Consider the following 14,298-nt stretch of genomic DNA (forward strand, 5'->3'; position numbering starts at 1 on the left):
TTGACATCAGTTACTGCAAGCAGTAACATTTGACATTAACTTCAAAAAGTTGTGATCACACTCAAATTTACAAGCATTAGATAAAGGTTACGAGATGATTGCATCATTGTATGGGCATCTATGATTTGGCTGATCCAGGGGTATTGACAAAACACTGAAAACCTCAACAGAAGAACTACTTTCCTTTAGAAGGGAGCTTAACCTGTCATATCCACCTTCAGGATGCTCGACAGATGTCTTTTGGCATTCTGCTTTACATCTACCTCTCCATGCAAATTAATAATACAGTGAGTGTACAAAACATTAGGAACCACTTCCTAATATTGAGCTGCACCCCCTTTTGCCTTTCGAACAGCCTCAATTCTTCAGGGCATGGACTCCACAAGATGTCGAAAGCGTCCCACAGGGATGCTGGCCCATGTTGATTTCAGTGCTTCCCACAGTTGTGTCAAATTGGCTGGTAGTGGACTACTCCGAATAGCTCGTTTCATCTCATCCCACAGATGCTCAGTTGGACTGAGTTCTGGTGACTGGGCAGGCCACTGCAGTAAGCTGAATTCACTGTCATGTTCATGGAACCATTCCTGGACAATCCTAGCCTTGCGGCATGGGGCATTATCCTGCTGAAATATTCCACTGCTGCCATGAAGGGATGTACCTGATTGGCAATTATGTTCAGATATCCTTATAAGGGCACAGGGCGAGACCCAGATGCAGACACGGGAGGCAGATGGTTAGAGTCTCTGATATTTATTATAATCCAAGGGGCAGGCAAGAGAATGGTCATCGACAGGCAAAAGATCATAAACAAGGTCAGAGTCCAGGAGGTACAGAGTGGCAGGCAGGCTCGAGGTCAAGGCAGGCAAGGGTCAAAACCGGGAGGACTAGCAAAAGAGAGATAAGAAAAAGCAGGAGCAAGGAAAAACACGCTGGTTGACTTGACAAGACGAATTGTCAACAGACAAACAGGGAACATCGGAATAAATACCCAGGGACTAATGGGGAAAATGGGTGACACCTGGAGGTGGGTGGAGACAATCACAAAGACAGGTGAAACAGATCAGGGCGTGACAATCCTGTGGTATCCAAACGTTCCTCCACTTTTATCAAGGGGCCCAATGTGTGCCATGAAAACACACCCCACACCATCGCCTGCAATGTTGACACGCGGCATGATGGACGCATGTACTCATGTGGTTTTCTCCATACCCTAGTCCTTGCATCAGTGTGAAACAGCAGGAACCTGGGATTCATCAGACAAGGCAATGGCTTTCCAGTGTCCAGTGTTTTCCTTCCTTAGCCCACTACAACCACAGTTTCTTGTTTTTTGCTGAAAGAAAAGAAACTGTAAGTCGTTGTCTGCAATACCCCATTCGTGTCAAGGTCAAGGTACAACGAGTTGTGTATTCTTTTATGGGTCTTTGGGCACCAATGTTGTACTGGACTGTCAGTTGACTAACTCTGTGTGATATGCCTTTTTGCTTACAGGATAGGGCCTGTAAATAGATGACAATAAATATTTTTTAAATTGTAAAGTATATTTATACCAGCCCAAAGGCACTCAGAGGCTGTTGTCTGAGGCTGACACATTGATGATGACACAAGATGCAATATAAGTCCTGAACAAGATTAGCTATTCACTCCTAGTCCCCAACAGCGGCCTGCCTTCTGTGTCTGAAAGGTTTGGTCCCTATGACATTGGAGGACTGAGAGTAATACAAATGCTCACTCAGATGATTTCATTTTATAAAATGATCCTAAAGCTATTCAATAATTATTACAACAAACACCTATTCAACAAGTTGTACATTCAAAACTATTCTATTTGACATGCATTATTCCTTTACATCGAGGAGGAAATCAATCTTAAAAGAGGTTTCCATAAAATATTTATCCAATAAGGCAACTCAATGAACTCATTATGTTTGTGGGGTGAGAGGGGTTGGATGAGCTGACTCCATAATGTAAGTGTCAGAAACGTACTATACTTTACTTGTTCTTCAGAGTGCAAAGACAGTTAGATTTTTTTTTACATGGAAAATACACTTTCTTGTCCTGGTAGCTTACTTTGGTAAGCGTATTGTTAAACTGATTAAGAGAGTGGAAATAATCCCTTCAAGTAATTTGAGATAATAATCAACAGAGAGAGGTTAGCCCTGACCTGATAATAATTCATATTTAAATGTCTCCATATCCACACAGGGAAGAGTAAACACAATGGTAAAACATGTATATTTCAGCTAGGTCGCCAGAGTGTTATTTTCAAGGGCCAATACATGTTCTATAATACAGTACCGAGAAAACATTAGCTATTACTCACACAGATGTACACACATCCGCTATACAGAACAAACACAAACACAGTCATTATTTCTACTTTAATGTGTGTCTTAATGTAAGTGACTCAATATGTTTCCTGACAGAGTATGCTAGTGTGCTCACTGTTTAACATTCTTAAGCTGTCCTTGGACTGTACAGTAGGTGTTAAATAAATAATTCAAATAAAAGTTCCAAAGGAGTTGAGGAACACCTTGAAGAAAATGCTTGCAGTGTTTTATTCAAATGCATACATATCAATTACTGCAAAACATTTTCAGAAGATTGACTTTTCATTCCACCTAAGATGATGTACAGTGTGGTGTGCTTTCATATCCACTAAGCTTTGTTCCAGAGACAACATCAGACCTTGGAACAGGCAATATATAGCTTACAGGAATACATAACATGAGTCAAGAGAGTTTAGATATTAGGCTTCAATATCATTTCATACAGTAGACATTATGTACAGCTTTTACAACTGAAGCCAAACTGGGTTTCTGTAATGTTTTCTAGATCTGTCGACAAAACAAACAGCCAATGACTCCGTATTGCTGACTGTGGATGGTTGGAGGTGACCCTTGACCTTGGGGTGGTGTGGAGATCATTGCTCCTAGCTGTCCTGAAACTACGGAAGTCATGGTAACAAACCAAGCAGAGTGTAAAGTCAGAGCCATGCATTAGCATCATATCAATTCAAATCAACGTTTATTTATCACGTGCGCTGAATACAATAGACCTTAGACCTTACAGTGAAATGCTTACTTACAACCAACCAATAGTGCAAAAAAGGTATTAGGTGAACAATATGTAAGTAAAGAAATTAAACAACAGTAAAAAGAAAGGCTATATACAATAGCAAGGCTATAAAAGTAGCGAGGCTACATACAGACACCGGTTAGTCAGGCTGATTGAGGTAGTATGTACATGTAGATATGGTTAAAGTGACTATGCATATATGATGAACAGAGAGTAGCAGTAGCGTAAAAGAGGGGTTGGCGGGTGGTGGGACACAATGCAGATAGCCCGGTTAGCCAATGTGCGGGAGCACTGGTTGGTCGGCTCAATTGAGGTAGTATGTACATGAATGTATAGTTAAAGTGACTATGCATATATGATAAACAGAGAGCAGCAGCGTAAAAAGAGGGGTTGGGGGGGCAAACAATGCAAATAGTCCGGGTAGCCATTTGATTACCTGTTCAGGAGTCTTATGGCTTGGGGGTAAAAACTGTTGAGAAGCCTTTTTGTCCTAGACATGGCACTCCGGTACCGCTTGCCATGCAGTAGTAGAGAGAACAGTCTATGACTGGGGTGGCTGGGGTCTTTGACAATTTTTAGGGCCTTCCTCTGACACCGCCTGGTGTAGAGGTCCTGGATGGCAGGCAGCTTAGCCCCAGTGATGTACTGGGCCATACGCACTACCCTCTGTAGTGCCTTGCGGTCAGAGGCAGAGCAATTGCCGTACCAGGCAGTGATGCAACCAGTCAGGATGCTCTCGATGTTGCAGCGGTAGAACCTTTTGAGGATCTCAGGACCAATGCCAAATCTTTTTAGTAAACTGAACTGACGTGTGATGTCAGCAACGGTAAGTTGTGGGTCATCAACCACTGAGGACAGAGAGATGTAAATGGAATAAGTACATTAAGACCTTGGTCAGATTTCTCTAAGGATGAGGCTGAACGCCACTAAGTGATGGAGATGGACAAAGCGATGGAGAAATGCTTGCATGCTAGGCAATCGGCATGAGCGTCACATGTGATGTGCACTCTGGGTGAGAGAAAGGACATGGACCAACCAAGTGGTCACCAGGGACTCCATTTGCTGAAAGTCAACCGCCTGCCCGGCTTCTTTCGCACATTGACAAACGGCAACAAATGGAGTGTCCATGTGCTGTGACTTTCAGGGGAGCAAGAGAGAGATTCAGCCTCCAGGCATGATGGCTGCCACACGGAGTAGTATACTGCTGTGTTTGCCTTTTTTTCTCTCTGGTGGAGGAGGGGGAGGAAGTAGAATACAAGGGTACATGTGGCACATGTGTGTTCCAGCTTGGAACTGCAAAGCCAGCTCCCTAACAGGCACACATGAATCACTCTGATGCTTGCCATTGGCTGACGGAGGGTCTGGTAAATAAGAGCTGAAGGTTGGATGACAGGGCATAATCCTGACATCCCAACGCCCATTTTCCCTCTCCAGCTGCTCACAGATGGGTACTCCATACCAACTCCCCACCCTATCCCCATTACCCAACCCCACTACCACCACTCACCCTGGGCACTGTGTGGAGCATGGAGCCAGTGAGCCAGCTATTGCCTGTCTGGGAATAGCTATAGAGTGAACCACAATTGCATCAGTGACTGGTGCCATATTGCCTTATCCCATCTGACTAGGCAGTAACAGCTGTGCTACGGGCTCTGAGAAACACAATGTAACAACAGCCGACTACAATTTGGATTGTAATAGTGAAGAAATGCTTTAATTTAGCCGGCCCAGATGTGGTGTGCAGGTGCTGTGGGGAACCTATCACATAACCTACCGTCTTCATTTGCTGTTGCCATAGCTGCCTGATTCTGGAGCTCTGGATTCTAGTGAAACTGAAAAATGTCACTAGATTAAGATTTCACTGTGTGGTAATAAAGAGATTGAGAGCATCACAAGCTACAACAATGTAGAAATCATTCTTCTTCACATTGGAATTCTTCTGATAAATCTAAAGAGAAGAGCTACAGGCTTTCTGTGCATGATTTCCAAACCGTTTGATGTTGTCATACATTCCTGTCAGGACCAATACTTGAGCTAGCTAGCAATTTCAAGTGCACAGACAGATAAGAGGCATATGATGCTATGTGTATATTATAGCTACTCTAGTGCAATTCCTCTGCAGGATTATTAGCGTGGAAAATAGCAAAACATGCATCAACAGCTGCTAGCTATAAGGAGATGGTTAGCAATGTTTTCTGACAGAAGGTTAGGTATATGAGCACTTGAAAGAGTTCTTTTGAATACAAAATGTTATGGATGTTGTGTAGAGCTCAATCCCGCTGGGTTGCTCATGGTAAAACACATACATGAGCAACATGATGAATTGCAATATATTCAGCTAAGCATTAATAATGAATAATGTACCTCTTTGGGTATGCATCAATTGACATGAAGCAAGCAAAGACAGAGGAAGCAGATACACAGGGGCCATGTTGATGCATGTTTTTGTGCACCGCTACGTGTGTCTATGTCTGTGTCTAGGTATGTGTGTCTAGGTTTGTGTGGGTGTTGCGAGAGGACCATCAATTTTCCAATCCCTCCATCTGCTTTGACAAATACTAAGCCAAGGTGGCTGATTGTTCCCATAAAACCTAATTTCCCTCATGGTTTTGGTCCAAAAGCCCTGTCTGGTAGCTTCATATTACATTTTGATTTATTGGTCTTCAATTCCGATACTCGTAATGCTATTCATAAGGTTCCTACCCACACAGCTGCCTCAGTCAAATTAAGGAAACAACAAAAGTCCCAAAAGATTAAGGATGTTTAGGAGTGCTCAGAGAGTGTGACTGTCCACTGAGCAAGAGAGACACACATACATAACACCAATGGCTGTGCACTGGACTTCTTATCACTGCTCTGTGACAGCAACAACAGGTAGCATCCCAGCTCATTACAATGTGCAGACTGATACAACCTAGGCTGACGTATTTTGTTTGTTTGCTAAGTAGTCTAGTCTGGCATACATTGTTTTGTCATGATTTTCTTTTTTCAAAAAGGGCAAATTAACCCCCATTGTTTTCAATATTCTAGAAGATGCTGACAATAATAACTTCCAGCTTATCTATATTAACCACAGCTATAACCTTCTGTACGTCAGATACATGAACATCTTGAGTGCAGTACCGCCAGCACAAGAGTGGATTAACAAAAGTATTTATCCTCCCTACAAAAGGATGTCTGTGGCACACGGTACACCTGAAACTCCTGGTATGGTAACTTTCTAACCAAACCATACATCCAAACCAACACCTGGGACCAGAACGTATGAGTAAAAAGTCTCAAAACGTAGACATTCAACAGCTGGATCTGAGTTCTCCTGTGAGAACTGAACTGAAGCTAAATCCCTCTCACTCACTGAGGGATTGGATGTGTGCTCAGCAAAAAGTGTAGCACAGGAGTCTGAGAAACCAAACTGCTGATCCGGTATGTCTGCCTCATCTCCTCCATAGCAAAACACATTTTAAGATGAAATCAAGGCCATAAACATTCCCACACAAGTCGGTTCCCTCGCTTTCATCTCTGTCCTTTAACATCCTTTATTCTCCTCCGTTTAATTTGCTCTTTTCAAAATGTATCCCTTCCCGCCACTGAAAGTACAGTAATAGGCCAAAGAATGCTTGAGGTTTACTAAACATTTTGTATTTGTCACGCCCTGGCCTTAGTTATCTTTGTTTTCTGTAATATTTTGGTTAGGTCAGGGTGTGACAGGGGGGATGTTTGTGTATAGTTGTCTCGTCTGGGGTGGTTGTATGGTATAGGGGGTTTTGGTAGAGTGTATGGGTTTGTGTTGAGTGTAGGTGTCTAGGTAAGTCTATGGTTGCCTGAATGGTTCTCAATCAGAGACAGCTGTCATTCATTGTCTCTGATTGGGAGCCATATTTAAGGCAGCCATAGGCAGTAGGCTTTTGTGGGTAATTGTCTATGTTTAACGTTTGTAGCTTGTGTATGCACTTACGTTTGTAGCTTCACGGTTGTTTTGTTTTGTAAAAGTGTTCGTTTTTTTGTGTTTCATCTTCAAAAAATAAAATAAGATGTATTTCTCTCACGCTGCGCCTTGGTGCACTCTTCCTCAAAGTTACAACGATCGTGACAGTATTCCATCATCCATTTGCATCAAACTTACAGCGCTAAAGAGCTATATGTTTTTTAAAATGTCTCTTTCTTTCATTTTTTCTTCTCTTTCTCTACAGTCAACAACGGGGGAGAGTGGTTGGGTCATAGCTACTAGAGTAACCCTTTGGGGTCATGGCTACAGTAGGTATTACTGTTCTTTTCTGATTGTTGTTGGGCCAGCTCAAACCTGTATTTAGTGACCCCCCATACTGGAAGAAGTCATGTGAAACGTGCCTTATCAAAGCCAGTGGCGATGAGCTCAGTAATGTGTGAAAGACACTGCCGTAACGGACACCCCCGCAGCCCCCACGAGCGCTGGGGGCCCATGTGCCTGTCATCGATGTTTATTTTTTCATATAAATAATTTTGCAGGCCTCCAGTCTGGCATAGCAGTCTAAGGCACTGCATCGCAGTGGTAGAGGCTACACTACAGATCAGGGTTCAATTATGGGCTGTGACGCAGCCGTCCGCGACTGGGAGACCCATGAGGCGTGCACAATTGGCCCAGCGTCGTCCGAGTTAGGAAAGGGTTTGTCCTTGTTCCATTGTGCTCTAGCGACTCCTGTGGCAGGCCGTGCGCATGCACACTGACACGGTCACCAGTTGGACAGTGTTTCCTCTGACACATTGGTGCGGCTGGCTTCCGGGTTTAGCGAGCAGTGTGTCAAGAAAAAGTGTGGCTTGGCAGGGTCGTGTTTCGGAGGACGCATGGCTCTCGATCTTCGCCAGCACATATCAGACTGAGAGCCTAATGATTCTTAGGTAGCCTAGTTCTTTATGAGTTTTCGTTTAGAAAACAATCTCTCAGCAGAAGCAACATTTATAGGGATGGTAAAAACAGCTTGATTGCCGTAGTAACATCAGGGAAACTTCAAATACAGTAGTTCTGCAACATCTTTAATTGAGCCTCTCATTAAAGAAAGGAGAACTTCAGTAGACCAGGGGAGTCTTTCAAGTTGAATTTAATTTAATTGACCTTGAATATTGCAGCCCATTTGTGTAGACTATTAGCCAGACAAAACCCATGGACTTCAACAATAAATAGTGGCTGAATTTATCCTCAAGCAGACTTATTTTTTCCTCAATGTTAGGTTATTTGAAGTGTAATTTAATAAAAAAGTTAATAAATAGCAGCTAAATCAATTGGTAGCTGATTAGTATGCTGTTGTATCAAATTTTTTATACAATCTGTAATCTGAATTTCCAACTTTACTGAACAAGTAATGACATTATTGTCGCTAGCCCCGACCTTGCAGTGGGTCCAGAGAAACTGCATTACGCCAGTGGTGAAAGAGGAAATCTTGTGCACAAATTGTGCACACATTTGATTTGATTTGAGTATGCCTCCCAGTCAAAGGTAGTTCCATTGCTTATTTTACTCCTTGATTACCAGAGCCATGGATTTTCTGCAGGTTATCATAGGTGTCTCATTCAACCTTTCTTTAACTAGGCAAGTCAGTTAAGAACAAATTCTTATTTACAATGACGGCCTACCCCAGCCAATTGTGCACCGCACTATGGGACTCCCTATCATGGCCGGATGTGATTCAGCCTGCATTTGAACCAGGGACTGTAGTGATACCTCTTGCACTGAGATGCAGTGACTTAGACCACAGCACCACTCAGGGTGCCCATAAAAAAAAAAGAAATCTAGAATTCTGATGGATGACACTTGAAATCCATAGCAAATTATTATCCAAAACTAAGGTTTCTAGTTAATGAGTATTTGCAGATACCCATCACATTATAAATATCAACAGTGACAGTGAGTAGGCTACTGTCCAAACGTGTATTGTCTACATTTCAACGTGGTCTCAGAGCAAAATGCATTATATTTTACTAAAATCTGCACCACTCCATTCAGTATAATATGTTACTTTACATTAGTTTATATTCGGGCTCCCGAGTGGCGCAGTGGTCTAAAGCACTGCATCTCAGTGCAAGAGGCATCACCACAGTCCCTGGTTCAATTCAAAGTTGTATCACATCCAGCAGTGATTGGGTGGCACACAATTGGCCCACAATTGGCCCAATGGCTCTTAACTGAGTTGCCTAGCTAAATAAAGATTATATATAAAATATATAAACTCAGCATAAAAAGAAACATCCCTTTTTCAGGACCCTGTCATTCAACGATAATTCGTAAAAATCCAAATAACTTCACAGATCTTCATTGTAAAGGGTTAAAACATTGTTGCCCATGCTTGTTCAATGAACCATAAACATGCAACTGCAGATGTGGCCAGGGCAATAAATTGCAATATCCGTACTGTGAGACGCCTAAGACAGCGCTACAGTGAGACAGGACGGACAGCTGATCGTCCTCGCAGTGGCAGACCACGTGTAACAACACCTGCACAGGATCGGTACATCCGAACATCACACCTGCGGGACAGGTACAGGATGGCAACAACAACTGCCCGAGTTACACCAGGAACGCACAATTCCTCCATCAGTGCTCAGACTGTCCGCAAGAGGCTGGACTGAGGGCTTGTAGGCCTGTTGTAAGGCAGGTCGCCACCAGACATCACCGGCAACAACGTCGCCTATGGGCACAAACCCACCGTCCCTAGACAGGACTGGCCAAAAATGCTCTTCACTGACGAGTCGCGATTTTGTCTCACCAGGGGTGATGGTCGGATTTGCATTTATCGTCGAAGAAATTAGCGTTACACCGAGGCCTGTACTCTGGAGCGGGAATCGATTTGGAGGTGGAGGGTCTGTCATGGTCTGGGGCGGTGTGTCACAGCATCATCGGACTGAGCTTGTTGTCATTGCAGGCAATCTCAACGCTGTGCGTTACAGGGAAGACATCCTCCTCCCTCATGTGGTACCCTTCCTGCAGGCACCCTCCTGCATGACAATGCCACCAGCCATACTGCTCGTTCTGTGCGTGATTTCCTGCAAGACAGCAATGTCAGTGTTCTGCCATGGCCAGTGAAGAGTCCGGATCTCAATCCCATTGAGCACGTCTGGGCCCTGTTGGATCAGAGGGTGAGGGCTAGGGCCATTCCCCAGAAATGTCCGGGAACTTGCAGGTGCCTTGGTGGAAGAGTGGGGTAACATCTCACAGCAAGAACGGGCAAATCTGGCACAGTCCATGAGGAGGAGATGCACTGCAGTACTTAATGCATTGTAACTGACTGTTACTTTTGAATTTGACCCCCCACCCCCTTTGTTCAGGGTCACAAATTCCATTTCTGTTAGTCACATGTCTGTGGACCTTGTTCAGTTTATGTGTCAGTTGTTGAATCTTGTTATGTTCATACAAATATCTACACATGTTAAATTTGATGAAAATAAACGCAGTTGACAGTGAGAGGACGTTTCTTTTTTTGCTGAGTTTATATTACATTGGCCTACTAATGAAATAGCAGTTCTACAATATACTATGAATTGTAGGACGTATAGTATTCTACATCTTGATTGTTTAGTATGATATAATTACTTTTGGCTGCTTTTGTATGATATATTACATTAGACTGCTTTAGTATATTACATTCCATTGCTTTATGATATGATATGCTACACCAATCGTAACATATCATATTAATTTGAGTGTCCCGGATTTACGTAGGCCAATGTAAAATCAATTAACACAAAGTAACATGCCGTACTAAAAAGAATTGCACAGATTTAAGTAAAATATTATACGGTTTGCTCTGAGACCAGGCTGTACATCTGACTCAAGCAGGTAGGCAGATTATATAGACTAGGTCTTCTCTGAATCAATGAACTTCATGGGAATATTGGAGAAAAAAATCGAATTTACCTGTCGTTTTCTTTTGTAGCCTAGTCTGTGTCACTGTAAAATATCGGTCAGGACAACGACATGATGGGGCACGTGAGTTTGTGCGGTGACAGCTAACGCGAGAGGTAATCGATTCTAGCTGCGTAAAACTGTGTAAAAGTAGGAATCTAATTGAGAGAGAGAGAGCAAAAGAGACAGAGACAGAAGAGCAGTCTATAGCCGTTGATCACCCGCCTCCATCCATATAGGCTTCGAGAACTCAGTGAACAACAGCATCATTCAATGTTCTCTTCTCGTGCTGTCTCTCAAGCTCACATCCACTCTCCCGCTCTTTGCTCGCGCAGATGTCGACCTAAAGACCAGTCAACTCCATCTCTCGTCGCACAATTGCCCTTTCTATGTAATTGCTCGACGTGTATTTCACATGAAATTAGAAAGATCCTGAAAACCGCTGGGCGCAAAAAGACCAATGATCTTTTTGGGAATAAGATGAACTAGTCAACCATTTTTCCATCTCTTTTTGGGTGCGTAGTTGGTTTGACTAGAGCAACAGTATGGATCTCTCATTTATGGCTGCACAGGTAAGAATATGCGCTGTGTTTATGTGTCAGAAAGGGGTTTAGGCTGTTTGGAAACAAGTGGATGAAAAGCGAACGCCTGTCTTAACTTTTGTATTATCAAAATTGAGGGCGTGGTATATTTAATTGTTGTAATAGGTTCAAGGACATAAATCTAGTGAAATAGAAGCAATTATTGGTATAATGATGTTGCTCGATATATTTTTTTTTTATGTCCACGAATATTGACCATGAAGATCGCCATTTCCACATTCACTATAATGGGGGATCCTGTTTTCTGGAAACAATGCCTAGAGTACCGCAGTCGGCCTTCAACTTGAAATTTTAAATGCAAGGGGAGAGTAGTTCTGCCCTGATTTACACCGATCCAATGCTTTTTAACTTGTAAGAAAAATCAAGTTAGCTACCAAGCCTCGCAACTCAACTCCAATGAGATGTATATAGTGCCTTGCAAAAGTATTCAGACCCCTTGGATTTCTTCACATGTTATTGTGTTACAAAGTGATATAAAAATGTATAAAAATTTTTTTTTTAAATTGTCAACAACATGTATTTCACGTGCAATTATACAGATCCTGAAGACCGCTGTGTGCAAAAAGACCAATGATCTTTTTGGGAATAAGATAAACTATTCACCCATTTTCCATTTCTTTTTGGGTGCGTAGTTGGTTTGACTAGACTAGAGCAACAGTATGGATCTCTCATTTATGGCTGCACAGGTAAGAATATGCACTGTGTTTATGTGTCAGAAAGGGGTTTAGGCTGTTTGGGGAAAACGTGGATGAAAAGCGAACGCCTGTCTTAACTTTTGTTTTATAAAATATGAGGGCGTGGGATATACAATTTTTGTTTTTAGTGTTAGAAATTGATGACACATTTAGTTTATGTTAAGATAGGTAAAGATATACTGAACAAAATATATACACAACATGCAACAATTTCAAAGATTTTACCGGGTTACAGTTCATAGAAGGAAATCAGTCAATTGAAATAAATTAATTAGGCCCTAATCTATGGATTTCACATGAAACTCAAAATGAGTTTTTTTCCCCCACAAAAGGACTTTATTACAGACCTCAGCCCCCCCCCCCCCCCCCGGAGGTGAAGAAGCTGGATGTGTAGGTCCTGGGCTGGCGTGGTCTGCAGTTGTGAGGCCGGTTGGACGTACTACCAAATTCTCTAAAACGACGTTGGTGGCGGTTTATGAACAGAGTTCTCTAGCCACAGGCCTTTCATTGTCCCCAGCACAAGGTGCACCTGTGTAATGATCATGCTGTTTAATCAGCTTCTGCTTCTTGACATACCACACCTGTCAGGTGGATGGATTATCTTGGCAAAGGGGAAATGCTCACTAACAGGGGTGTAAACAAATTTGTGCACACATTTTGAGAGAAAGAAGCATTTTGTTGCATATACAGTGGGGCAAAAAAGTATTTAGTCAGCCACCAATTGTGCAAGTTCTCCCACTTAAAAAGATGAGAGAGGCCTGTAATTTTCATCATAGGTACACTTCAACTATGACAGACAAAATGAGGAAAAAAAATCCAGAAAATCACATTGTAGGATTTTTAATGAATTTATTTGCAAATTATGGTGGAAAATAAGTATTTGGTCACCTACAAACAAGCAAGATTTCTGGCTCTCACAGACCTGTAACTTCTTCTTTAAGAGGCTCCTCTGTCCTCCACTCATTACCTGTATTAATGGCACCTGTTTGAACTTGTTATCAGTATAAAAGACACATGTCCACAACCTCAAACAGTCACACTCCAAACTCCACTATGGCCAAGACCAAAGAGCTGTCAAAGGACACCAGAAACAAAATTGTAGACCTGCACCAGGCTGGGAAGACTGAATCTGCAATAGGTAAGCAGCTTGGTTTGAAGAAATCAACTGTGGGAGCAATTATTAGGAAATGGAAGACATACAAGACCACTGATAATCTCCCTCGATCTGGGGCTCCACGCAAGATCTCACCCCGTGGGGTCAAAATGATCACAAGAACGGTGAGCAAAAATCCCGGAACCACACGGGGGGACCTAGTGAATGACCTGCAGAGAGCTGGGACCAAAGTAACAAAGCCTACCATCAGTAACACACTACGCTGCCAGGGACTCAAATCCTGCAGTGCCAGACGTGTCCCCCTGCTTAAGCCAGTACATGTCCAGGCCCGTCTGAAGTTTGCTAGAAAGCATTTGGATGATCCAGAAGAAGATTGGGAGAATGTCATATGGTCAGATGAAACCAAAATATAACTTTTTTGGTAAAAACTCAACTCGTCGTGTTTGGAAGACAAAGAATGCTGAGTTGCATCCAAAGAACACCATACCTACTGTGAAGCATGGGGGTGGAAACATCATGCTTCGGGGCTGTTTTTCTGCAAAGGGACCAGGACGACTGATCCGTGTAAAGGAAAGAATGAATGGGGCCATGTATCGTGAGATTTTGAGTGAAAACCTCCTTCCATCAGCAAGGGCATTGAATATGAAACGTGGCTGAGTCTTTCAGCATGACAATGATCCCAAACACATCACCCGGGCAACGGAGTGGCTTCGTAAGAAGCATTTCAAGGTCCTGGAGTGGCCTAGCCAGTCTCCAGATCTCAACCCCATAGAAAATCTTTGAAGGGAGTTGAAAGTCCGTGTTGCCCAGCAACAGCCCCAAAACATCACTGCTCTAGAGGAGATCTGCATGGAGGAATGGGCCAAAATACCAGCAACAGTGTGTGAAAACCTTGTGAAGACTTACAGAAAACGTTTGACCTTTGTCATTGCCAACAAA

At 42.8% G+C, this 14,298-nt stretch overlaps 1 protein-coding gene across 2 annotated transcripts in view; it reads left to right on the forward strand.

Moving 5' to 3' along the window:
• The first annotated feature begins 10,995 nt into the window (after positions 1-10,995).
• The window catches only part of LOC139563652 (uncharacterized protein C14orf132-like), a 71,155-nt gene continuing 67,852 nt past the window's right edge, over positions 10,996-14,298 (forward strand). Inside the window, exon 1 of one of the 2 annotated variants that reach the window (XM_071382496.1) lies at positions 10,996-11,520. In XM_071382496.1, the coding sequence (XP_071238597.1) occupies positions 11,494-11,520 (27 nt within the window). In that variant the 5' untranslated portion in view covers positions 10,996-11,493. Of the gene's footprint in view, positions 11,521-12,166; positions 12,237-14,298 lie in introns of those variants that run through there. The other variant, XM_071382497.1, reaches the window with a different exon arrangement.

Source organism: Salvelinus alpinus, chromosome 34 (assembly GCF_045679555.1).
Source record: "Salvelinus alpinus chromosome 34, SLU_Salpinus.1, whole genome shotgun sequence".
Lineage (NCBI taxonomy): Eukaryota > Metazoa > Chordata > Actinopteri > Salmoniformes > Salmonidae > Salvelinus > Salvelinus alpinus.